The 12,535-nt window shown below is 46.7% G+C and overlaps 1 protein-coding gene across 1 annotated transcript; it reads right to left on the bottom strand.

The window, feature by feature from the left end:
• Positions 1-5,317: 5,317 nt before the first annotated feature.
• On the bottom strand, positions 5,318-11,474 carry LOC309356652 (ras-related and estrogen-regulated growth inhibitor-like protein). Its single transcript, XM_081888207.1, has 4 exons — positions 11,237-11,474; positions 9,255-9,308; positions 7,553-7,629; positions 5,318-6,102 (listed from the first exon to the last, which is right to left on the bottom strand). The coding sequence occupies exons 1-4, from the start codon at positions 11,373-11,375 to the stop codon at positions 5,677-5,679; spliced, it is 696 nt and encodes a 231-aa protein (XP_081744333.1). The 5' UTR covers positions 11,376-11,474; the 3' UTR covers positions 5,318-5,676.
• Positions 11,475-12,535: the final 1,061 nt, after the last annotated feature.

The raw sequence follows: 12,535 nt of genomic DNA, 5'->3' as shown, positions 1-12,535 counted from the left end.
ACTCTGGGTGGCTCCCAACAGAGTATTAAAAACACAATCAAACATTAAAAACTTCCCTAAACAGGGCTGCCTTCAGATGTCTTCTAAAAATCAGATAGTTGTTTATTTCCTTGACACCCAATGGGAGGGCATTCCACAGGGCGGGCGCCACCACCAAAAAGGCCCTCTGCCTGTTTCCCTGTAACCTCACATCTCGCACTGAGGAAACCACCAGAAGGCCCTCGGAGCTGGACCTCAGTGTCTGGGCTGAATAATGGGGGTGGAGACGCTCCTTCAGGTGGACTTTCGTAATATGTTGCTTTGAGCAAGAACAAAATTTGGCACCCCTCCCCAAATATATATATTTATTTTCATACCCTCCTCCCTCTTGCCTTCCATTCTGTGCCCCCTCAGCTCGGTGCCCTGTATGGGGGAACCATGCACACTGCCCTAAATCTGGCGCTGCCTCTTCTCCCTTCTGATGGTTCAGTATGTGGTCAGGCTTTCAAATAGAAGAGTCTTTCAAAAGAAGACTGTCCCCTGTAAAGTTGGACAAATGTGACACTAAAAGAGCAACCTGAGCACAGGTAGCCCAAGGAAGACAAACGGCTGGTAGTTGTCGCTGTTGTTATTAAAACATTTCCCATAAGAAGAAGAGTTTGGATTTGATATCCCGCTTTATCATTACCCGAAGGAGTCTCAAAGCGGCTAACATTCTCCTTTCCCTTCCTCCCCCACAACAAACACTCTGTGAGGTGAGTGGGGCTGAGAGACTTCAGAGAAGTGTGACTAGTCCAAGGTCACCCAGCAGCTGCATGTGGAGGAGCGGGGAAGCGAACCCGGTTCACCAGATTACGAGTCCACCGCTCTTAACCACTACACCACGCTGGCTCCCAGAGTAAAGTTGGAGATAAACAAAGAAGAGAAAAAGATTCTAGAAATAAAGGGAAAAGAGAATGAGAGAAGAGTGAGATAAAGAAAACAAAGAAAAAAATCCTTAGCAAAAGATGCAAGAGAATACGAATACACACACACACACAGTGGTACCTTGGACGTTGAACGGAATCTGTTCTGGAAGTCCGTTCGACTTCCAAAATGTTCGGAAACCAAGGCATGGCTTCTGATTGGCTGCAGCCAGCTCCTGCAGCCAATCGGAAGCTGCAGAAACCGTGTCGGGTGTTTGGGTTCCAAAGAACGTTCGCAAACCGGAACACTCAATTCTGAGTTTGCTGAGTTCGGAAGCCAAAACGTTCAAGTCGTAAGGCGTTCATCAACCAAGGTTTGATTGTAAATAGGAATATGAGGTGGCGGCGGGGGGGGGGGGATTGAATGGACAGCTTCATCCATCCCTATTTCTGACTCACAGTGATTTTAAAGGGCTGACAGAATGATGCATCACATAATTTGGGTTGTTTTGATCTCTCAGCATATCGTTGCTTTGCTTTGGAAACCACCTACAAGTGATGTTGCATCTAAAACCATTTTTAATTTCTGAATAAGGGGATCTTCAGCATCTGGCACAAACTTACTGTTACAGCAGCAAAGCGTGTGTTGTGTTTGTGTACACGTGCTTGGCAGGTCTTCTTCGCTCTGATCTAAGCCAGGGCTCACCTAGTATGTGGTCAGTGACTGGAAAGAACAGTTTATCCAGGGAGAAGAGGAAAGCTATATAAACAGCCACCTTAGCAAAGCGACGGGTGCTGATGAAAACAAACGGGCAAAACAGGGAACATTCCTGCCTGGAATCACAGTAGCAGAAGCAGAACTCATATCTCTCAGAGTTCAGCAGCAAGGGAAGGGGACAGAGTTGAAGACGGGAGGCACTTCCAGATGAGTTGTCCTTGAGCATTCATCCTGATACACTCGAAGGGAGATCAAATGTTGGCTACTTATTGAACATTCACTCTGATTTGTTTGTGGAGAGGTTAGATGCCATTGCGTCAAAGCACGCATTATCCCACAGGTTCCAGTGCATTTTCCTGTCACTTTCCTTACTGCAATTAGCTTTGGGGGGGGGAGTTTGTTGCACAATACTTCCCAAAGAACTATAGTATACCTGTGCGACATGCATGAGCCAGTGTGATGGACTGCTCAGATGCAGAGGAATGGTGGGAGAAACCGGCTGGGGAACCCCCAAGGAAGCAGGCTCAGAGCCTGGGGATCGGTGGTGGGATGAGGATGAGTGGTCAGAGGAAGAAAAGGGAGAAGACTGGGAGGAGTTGGTGTCAGAAGCTGAAGAGGCAACAGGGCTTAGTGAGCGGGGGTGAGTCTGTGCTAGAGAGCAGTCCAGACCAAGAGGCAGAAGCTGAAGCAGGGGAAGAGGGAGGCCAAGAGGCAGAGGTGAGTCAGGCTGGTGAAGAGCCCTTCCTGCTCCCCTCCCTCGTGTAGTTTAATTCTACAGCAGGGAGCCTTTTTTCAACCTGGGGCCACTTAGCTCTTATGCAACCTTCCAGGGGCCTCATGCCAGTGGGGGACAGAGGCAAAAGTGGGAGGAGACCAAATGTCAGTGTTACCATTTTACCATTATGTAGGAGGCTGATTACTACACACAACCCTCTCTTATCTTTCATCCAGGCATGTAAAGGTAAACGGGCCCCTGAGCATTAGGTCCAGTCGTGACCGACTCTGGGGTTGCGCGCTCATCTCGCTTTACTGGCCGAGGGAGCTGGCGTTTGTCCACAGACAGCTTTCCGGGTCATGTGCCCAACATGACTAAGCTGTTTCTGGCGAACCAGAGCAGCACACCGAAACGACGTTTTCCTTCCTGCCGGAGCGGTACCTATTTATCTACTTGCACTTTGAGATGCTTTCGAACTGCTAGGTTGGCAGGAGCAGGGACTGAGCAACGGGAGCTCACCCTGTCGCGGGGATTCGAACTGCCGACCTTCTGATCGGCAAGCCCTAAGCTCTGTGGTTTAACCCACAGCGCCACCCGCATCCCTCATCCAGGCATGTACCAGAGTACAAAAACATCCAAGGAGGTTGTGATCATGTGGTCTTAGGAGGGGGAGAATCTCAAGGGCCAGGTAGAGACACCTAGAGGGCCACAATTGGGTTCCCCATCCCTGCCCTACAGCGTATTCCTTCTTCTAGCATGGACAAAAACAGAAATCCGGGTAAACAAATAAACATCTTGTTCTCTGCCCATTTTCTGGGCAGTATGACAGCTGCCCTGCCCCTTGTCAGCTGGCTCCAGGAATGTTCCCTTTCCCTCACCCTGTTGAGAACAAAAGATGACCCCAAAACTGCCTGAACAAGAGGTGCATTTGTGTTTATTTTCCTCCCTTGTGCACAAAAGCAAAGTACCAGCACAGAAATGAGTCTAGAAACAGCCACATCCATCTTATTTACACACTCAGCCTTCTCAGCTCACCGTAGAAAGAGGAGCACATGGTAGTGACTTGAAATTACACACATATATTCAGGAAGTGGCTATGCTTTGTGGAAATGACAGTTGTAAGCTGCAACACTAGAAAAGAAGTGGCGAATCCTGCACACACACACCCCAAGGTATTGCTGGACAAAAGCTCCAATTCTTGATGACCGGCCATGGAGCTGATGGGAGCTGAAGTTCAACACCATGTATACTGCGATCTCATTCCAAAGAAACCAACTGCAGGTAGACCTTGTAACTTCTCTCCACTAGGCTGCTAACTGAGGACTGGTTTCCTTTGCCTGCAAAGGATTGCTTTTAACAGCGCATATCAAGTGCGTCTCCCTCTGCACTGAACAGCCACTGCCCAACCCAACCTGTGCATCTGGGGTGAAAGGGCATATCATCTCCTTGCAACCTCCTTTCTCTGCCAGAGGAGTCGACTGCTCCCTATTCCTTGCACTTTCCATCGCTTCTTAGGGGCCCCGGGGACAATTTTCCAGCAGAAGGCAAGCTCCAGCTCCTCTCTGGGATCGGGCTATTTAAGACCTACCACACCCACACAAGGCCCTGGAAGGAAGCCATGTCTCCCTTTGCACAGGCGTGTGCTGTACATCACTTAAGAACAGCAGCTGCCTGCTGCCAGCCAACGGATCGGGAGGGAGGGGTGGCTGATTAGGACATGGAGTTCCAGGCACCTACTCACATCGCTGCAGCTCAGCAGTAAAGCAGTCAAGTCGAAAGCAAGCAAGACAGAACCGGAGGCTGGAGGAAGACTTGGCAAAGATTCTTGCCTCTTTGCTCAGAACACGCAGCTGACAGTATGCTTCTTCCAAACTGCTGTTACCAAGGCGGGAGGAGCGAGGACTCGACAGCAACGTGTACAGGGAGAGGCTAAGATCATACCATATAAGCTTGCCCCATTCAGCCTCCACTGAGTTTAAGAGATGGGAATGCTTTGCATGAATAAAGTCCCAGATTCTACTGTTCAGGTCCAGCATCACCAAGCAGCCCCACCAGTGTTGGAGACCGCAGCTGGGTTTTAATTTCCCACAATGCCCCATAACGTTGCTCAGGGGCATGACCGGAAATTAAAATGTCGGGGCACACCCAACCCCTGCCCCAGGGCCTGCAGCAGTCCTGATAAGTCTGTTGGGGGCCACCTATGCAGAGGAAGGACCACCAGAGGTGACCGTGCTGAAGTCACCTGAATCTCTGGCCTCTCCAGACCTGGGGAATCCACTGTAAGAGTTGTTGCCAGCAAGCCAAATTAGGATGTACTGGGCCAGGTGGGTGACTCAGTGTAAGATAGCTCTGTACAGTGTTATTCCTATTCCAGAGCTGACAATGAAATTTGCAATCCCATGCATCGAGTGAAATTCCCATCTGTGCCATGGGATGTAAAATGATGTAGGACGGTTGCATCCACACATTTAAAGCATCTTTATGGCCCCCTCCCAAATAATCATGGGAGCTGCCGTTGCCCCCTCTCAGAAAGCTACAATTCCCAATACCCCTGACAAACTACAGTTCCCAGTATTCTTTGAAGGGCGAGGGCACGCTTTAAATGTGAATTAAAAATATGATGTGGATGCAACCGTCGTCTCTTTCAGCCATCGGTCCAAAACAGCCTTTTTTGAACCTTGGGTTCTCAGGGGCTCTTGAACTACCTCCCATATCATCCCTGAATGCTGGCCATGCTGGCTAGGAATGACAGGAGTTGTAGTCCAACAACATATGGAATCCAAGGTTGAGAAAGGTTGGTCTAGAGATATGGCCCTGTGCAAAAACCAAGGTTTTATAGTAGCTCTCGTGCATCAATATAGGAGATTGAAATGCAGGACCCCCCAGTTTAAATCAAGGGTCTTGGGCAAGAAACTAGCTGCCCCTGATCCAATTCCTACTGTGTGAAAGTTCAGGGGGAAGGGAACATTCATCCCCCCCTTAAGGGCAGCCTGGCACCTCTTGTATTTCAACACCACAAGGAATCACTTTATTGCCTATTGAGTCGCATTGCCCTGGCGACTCCTGCCTATGGAGCAGGGTTAGAAGAATGAGATACCCTACTCCAGGCAGTGAAGGCTGGATGCCACGGTGTTTCTCATATTCTCAGTCCATCTCACTAGTGGTGGTGGGTCCCCATTGGGACTGGTAGGACAGAAGGCAAGGAGACCAACAGTAGGTGGCGCCACAGCCACTGACAGTCCGAGCCTGTACTGATGGGTCATACATAAGAAGGCAGGCAGGCGGGAGCTGGCTGACGGCAGACTGAGGTTGGTGGGGCAGTACCCTGTTCGCCCTGGTGGACCATCTTCCACCATGTCTCACATGGAGTCTGTTCTCTTCCGGGCAAACACAGCAGACACGCTCTTCACGATGCTACGGATGCCAGTGCCCTTCTTCACGGCCAGTTTGGCCTCGCAGATGCGTTCCGCCAGGCTGTTGAAGACCACGAGGGCCCCGTGGTAGGCCTCTGCTGCTGACACCTCATAGAACTCACAGTCTAAGGAGAGAGCCAGGAGCCTGCCCTCCTCGCTGGAGACCGTGCGCCGGTGATGCAAGTCTCGCTTGTTGCCCACAATGACAATGGGCACTTTCTCCTGGGCTGGTCCTTCCTTGGCTGCCTTGATGAACTGGATTTTGGGTTGCACACTGTTAAAGCTGGCTCGGTCACAGATGCTGTAGACCAAGACAAAGCCATCAGCCCACTGGATGCGTTTGTCCTCAGAAGAACTCTCATCTGTCCGCTCCTGAAAAGGAAGGAAAATGTAAGGGTTCCCATGTTTAGTCTATTGATTGGTTGCTCTTTTTTATTGATAAAAACAATGCCCTTATTAAACAGTTGGTCTGCAAATATAAAGCATCCCCTTGGCGGGGAGAGAGAAGGAAAGATGTATCTTCTAAGCTGGATTGGAGAACCTGGAGTTCTGCAATGCTGTTGGACTCAGCCTCAAGCAGGATTGCCAATGGTGAAGAATGATGGGAGTTGCAGCAACATATTGAGCCCTCCCAACCCAATATGAAAGAAATAATAATAATGATATCTTCTTCATCACAATTATTGTTTTTCACATATGCAGATTTATTCAGTTATTGACTGAAGCTCATGTGACTAAAATGTAATCTAATTTAATCAGATGACAAATAAGTTGAGAACCCAGGAGATGCAATAAAATAACATTAACAAGGCCAGTCTTTCAGAGGAGCACCATAGAATCATATCATCTACATCCTCAGTTTGGTTGAGATCCCATATCAGCTCAAGTCATGAAACAAATGCCATTGGCCGGAATTCCCATAGTTACGGTAGTCAGGTACTTCTCAAGAGACTAATCCTGTGCAACAGTCTCACACACGGCTTTTAAACTTGCTACACTCTTATCAAGAGGAGACGCCAGTTCCCCTTGTAGAGCAATAATTCCTTGAGCTCCCTGGGAAGAGAGATTGATTGTTAAACCACTCTGGGAATTGTAGCTCCGTGAAGGGGAACAACTCTTAGCACCCTTAACAAACGACAGTTCCCATAATTCTTTGTGGAAAGCCACGGCTGTTAAAGTGATATAAGAGGGCAGATGGGGCCTTAGAAAGTGGAGTTTTACACACACACACACAGGAATTTGGCACGAAGCTTGTAATTTAAAGGTACTGATCGTCTGCCAGACCTTTGGGAACTAACTGAGATCAACTGGGAATATTTATATTTTTAACTGTTGCTCGCTTGCATTTGTTTTAAATAGTTTACTTTCTTATTTTAAAAAAATCCCCAACCCCCACAATCATGGCACTGCCCATGAATCTCTTGTCAACCTTTTGTCATAGCTGTTCAAAGGCAGAGCATAAGTACTGGAAGTCAAATGAAGGTGATAGTGTGGATGGTTAAGTCCAGTCAAAGGTGACTATGGGATTGCAGCACTCATCTCGCTTTCAGGTCGAGGGAGCTGGCGTTTGTCCACAGACAGCTTTCCAGGCCAGCATGACTAAACTGCTTCTGGCACAACGGAACACCGTGATGGAAACCAGAGCGCACGGAAACACCGTTTACCTTCCTGCCACAGTGGTACCTGTTTATCTACTTGCGCTGCCGTGCTTTCAAACTGCTAGGCTCGCAGGAGGTGAGACAGAGCAACGGGAGCTCACCCCGTTGCAGGGATTTGAAACGCCAACCTTCTGATCAGTGATAGTGTAGGATAACCCCCTCACCTGCGAGCAAGGGAAATCCCAGATGTGGAAGAGGATCTCTCTGCCTTCCGCTGCCAAAGTGTGGGTGTAGATAGACTCTGGGTGGGGGAAAAGCATACATTTCAGGTTTGCCAAAAAGCCACTCCCGATAGTTCTGTTCTCTCACTTCCCCTCTCTGTGTCTGCTCCTCTGCCACTCCCTTTCCAACCTCTCCAGGTGTTAGCAACTGGCAGCCTCGTAAAGCAAGAAACGAGAACTGAAAAGTTTTATACAGTTTCGATCCCTCTATGGGACAGCGGCATATTCTTGCACTGCAGGCGGTTGGGCGAGATAATCCTCAGGGTACCTTCTAACTCAACAATTCTATGAATCAAGATTTCTCCTTCCTCCTTAGTGGCAACTTTATACAGCCAAACCTCAGTTCCCAAACACCTCCATTTTGGAACGTTTTGGCTCCCGAAAGACAAAAACCCAGAAGTAAGTGTTCCGGTTTTCTAATGCTTTTCGGAAGCCGAACATCTGACACGGCTTCCACTTGAGTGCAGGAAGCTCTTGCAGCCAATCGGAAGCCGTGCCTCGGTTGTTGAACATTTCGGCAGCTGAATGGGCTTCCAGAACGGATTATGTTCAACAACCAAGGTTTGATTGTACACACAAAATGGTGCACTGTGTGGAGGCAGCTACTATGCAGTGTTAGTTATAAGTGGCCTCCTTGTGGCAGCTGAGCAAAAGGCTAAGAATCTGGACCAGCTGGAGGACTGAAAAGGCCCTGGGGAAAGCAGCATCCAGGTCCTGGAGGGCCTGGATGGACGTCTCTGGCTTTGTTGATAATGCTACAACCAGTGCTGGATAGCTTAGAGCTACCATTTTAATTTTCCATAGTGCCCAGGAGTAGTGCTATGTTGGAGCCACCATGTGATGTTAAAATGGTAGAGGTCATAGGAAGTTCCTTTATTGGCCCACCTAGCTCAGTGCTGCCCACACTGACTGGCAGACTAGGGCATGGGTAGGCAACCTAAGGCCCGTGGGCCAGATCCGGCCCAATCGCCTTCTCAATCCGACCTGCGGACGGTCCAGAAATCAGCGTGTTTTTACATGAGTAGAATGTGTCCTTTTATTTAAAATGCATCTCTAGGTTATTTGTGGGGCCTGCCTGGTGTTTTTACATGAGTAGAATGTCTGCTTCTATTTAAAATGCACCCCTGGGTTATTTGTGGGGCATAGGAATTAGTTCATTTTTCTCTCTCCAAAATATAGTCCGGCCTACCACATGGTCTGAGGGACGGTGGACCAGCCCACAGCTGAAAAAGGTTGCTGACCCCCTGGACTAGGGTGTCCAAGCCCTACCTAGAGATGTCAGGAGATTGAATCTGGAACTTTCTGCATGCAAAGAAGATGTGCTCCAGCACGGAGGTCCCAGGGCTGGTTTCAAGTTTGGAGAAGCAGGCATCAGCGCAGAGACAGACTCTGGCAGCTGCCTGAGAATCCCATATGCTGGCACTGGTTTTTCATAGAATCCCCTCACTGGATGGTATTCCGATCTACCCATCCCTTCCTGCTCCACATTTCACGGCAGAAGGAAACAACCCAGCCCTTTGCACAGCATCCAATTTTTGCAATTGGGATTTTTTCTTGTTTTTTCCAACCATCCAGCCTCCCCAAGGGTGGCATGAAATTAACAGGCACAAATCTGTCCGTGCAATGATGCAATTATGACACTCACCCATGTCTCCATATTCCCCGATGAACCTTCTAGTGAGAAAGCGCACTGTCAAAGCTGTGAAAAAGAGTGGGAGTTGTAGCTGTTATGTAGGACAGATCTTGAGATGGGGGGGGGGGGACCTTTGTTCTATTCTCAGAAAAACAAAACAAAACCACACCACCCCAGACACAAACTCAAACCGGCAAATATGAAAGTTATCAAAATTAAGTTTGCTGGATTTGTAGCTGATCTGACAGCTATTTTTTTTTCCCCGAGGAGAAAATCTTAAGTTTTACAGAGCCAAAAGCATAATTTTGCACATGGTTTATAACCATGTGCTAATGGCCGTTTCCAATTAAAGATGTTTGCACAGTTGTAGGTCGCTACCCCTGTAAACATCTATAATTATAGCACAATCCCAATCATGTTTAGTTCCACTGAGCTGGTTTGCATGTAATGCTGTGCCAAACCATGGCTTAGCATGAACACCTGAGGAGAATTGCAACCTGCGGAACTCCTCTCCTGGTATTGTTGCCACCATACGACCTGGGCCTAAGCCATGGTTTGGTTTAGCTTTCCATTTGAACCCGAGCTTGTGGTTTGTCTCATTCTAGACAGACCAAAAAAAATTCCTTCCAGTAGCACCTTAAAGACCAACTAAGTTAGTTCTTGGTATGAGCTTTCGTGTGCATGCACACTTCTTCAGATACACAGAAAGCTCATACCAAGAACTAACTTAGTTGGTCTTTAAGGTGCTACTGGAAGGAATTTTTTTTGTTTTGACTATGGCAGACCAACACGGCTACCTATCTGTAACTGAATCTAGACAGACCATTTATAGCTAAGGTTTGTTCATTCGTTTGCAGCTCACTGTTTGGAGGAGACAAATCAAGAATCGCGGCTCAAATGATACAGTAAGCCAAATTATGGCTTTGCTCACATAAATGCAGAAGGAGGAGAAATGGGCAAGGAGCACACACGATCTTCTTTCTGGGAATCTTCACACTTGTGCATTTGCACTAAACCATGGTTTGGTTTAGAGTTACATGCACACCAGCTTACTGCACTCTGTGGAGCTTGCTCCCTAATAATTGTATTCAGGAGAGCAGCCTTATTTCTAAGTTCAATTGAATTTTTGTGGAATTTCCTTCATACCGAGTTCCGTAACACTTGGGGAAGCATATGACTGGGCTGTTATTTTTTCTTTATTTCTTACATTTCTGCTTCACCTTTCTTCCACCATAGAACCCAAGGTGACATAAATATAATTCCCACACAGTCACCCATCCAGGCATTAACCAGACTCAAGCCTGCTTAGCTACGACAAGATGGTCACTTTGTTTGCCTACAGGCCATTTGCTAGCAATGCCTCAATTAACATCCAAGTTAGTATGCAAAAACTCACACACAAAAAAGATGCAGCTATTGACAAATTATAGAATATATTTCATGTATGGATGCAATCATTATGCTTCAGATTTGAGTTTCTTTAAAGTAAGGCTGCAATCGTTTGTACGTCTACTTGAGAGTAAGTCCCATTGAAATCAGCAGGATCTACTTCTGAGCAAACATGCACAGAGGTCCACTGGAAATATATACTGCGAAAGAGTTAAGAAACAAAAAATAATTTTAAAAAAGACATTTGAGTGAGCTGTGAAATACTGCAATCTTCCCTCTGCACTTCATATCATTTAGCAAATCTGATGAGAGGTTAGCAATTGGCTCATACAACTGGATCATAGTGGATCATGCAACTTTTCTTGTGTACTGTAAATATCAAACTCACAAAACATTGCTGAGTTGATTTCCACCCTAGCTACCTTTTGTGAAAGGCAAAAGAGAACTCTCCACACGTTAAATTTAAGTTTTGCATGAAGATCAAGTTGAGAAGTCCCCAAAATAGAGGGTTTCTGTCTTTGAGGGGGTGTTTCGCAGCATCAAGTTTCCAGGTTTCCATCGTTTGGCTCACCTTTCGTTTACTTTCTCCCAGTGACAGAACTCACCTGATTTTCCCACGCTGTCTGCTCCAAGGACCACCACATTGGCTTCCACTTTCAGTGGTGAAGGAGTGGGTGCCTCCACCCCAGACTGGTGGTCTGGGGTGAAGCTGGCACTTCTACGCAGAGGGATTCGGAGGACCATTGGTGGATCTGTTCTCACCCAATCTGTCAACCACTGACTTGTCTCTTTGCTGCTTTCCTCTCTCTGTTCAGTCAGAAGGAGAATGACTCCCTTTCTCACTGCAGCTGGAGGAGTGATTTGCATGGATCATACCATTCCTAATGAACGGGAGGGGTTTCACTCAGGGGAGCTGCTAGGTGAACAGATCCCCAGCTATTAAAAAACAGACTATGACAGCAATGTAGCAGGCTAATTTTATTCACAATAAAATTGTCAAGAGGAACTAGTGGTGAGATTGACCCCCCCCCCCCGGCATTGGAGTAGTGGGAGAATCCGGGTGGGTCTCATTCTTTCTATATAGATTTCACCTCCAGTATTTTCCATTTATCATACGCACAGCCCAATATGGGATAAGATGAACCACATCATGTGTTCAAAGTGCATATGACTGGTATCTAACACTGAGTAAAACTGAGTAAAAATGTCCAAAACAAGTTCAATTTGTGTTGGAAATCTAAAGAGAAGGAGGGTACTTTTTACCAGATGTGGTGGACATGTACATTGGTAAAGGCTTTCTGGGAAATAGTATATAATGAACTAAATAAAATGTTTAAAAATACATTCGTTAACAAAAAAACCCAGAAGCCTTTCCTTTAGGAATAATAGGTGAAGACATACCAAGAGAGGATAAAAGACTTTTTATGTCTGCAACGACGGCAGTGAGAATGCTACTAGCCCAGAGATGGAAGGAAGGAGAAATACCAACATAAGAAGAATGGCAGATGAAACTGGTGGGAGTATGCAGAGATGGCGATGAAGGGGAAGATCCGAAACCAGGAAGATCATGTATTTTTTAAAGACTGGAGTAAATTTGTAATTTATTTAAAAGACCGCTGTAAACAGTTAAAACCTTTGGCAGGGATGTAATGATACTTGTAATGTGGATTTACTTATGGTAGTTATGGTTATAAAATAGATGGATAATGGTAAAAGATGCAGCTATTTTTAACTTAAACATGGAACCCATGGAGGGAGGCAAGGAGGTCCGAAGGTTAAAAGAACCTTGTATTTTAATGTTTGAAATGGTTATGTTTTATATGTATAAAATTATAAAAACCCAATAAAAAATTATAAAAAACAAAAACAAAGTGCATATGAAGGCCTCTGTTTGAAGGTGTTTT

The sequence above is a fragment of the Podarcis melisellensis genome, assembly GCF_964234715.1.
Source record: "Podarcis melisellensis genome assembly, chromosome: 14".
NCBI lineage: Eukaryota > Metazoa > Chordata > Lepidosauria > Squamata > Lacertidae > Podarcis > Podarcis melisellensis.
This window is presented reverse-complemented; position numbering and strand designations above follow the sequence as displayed.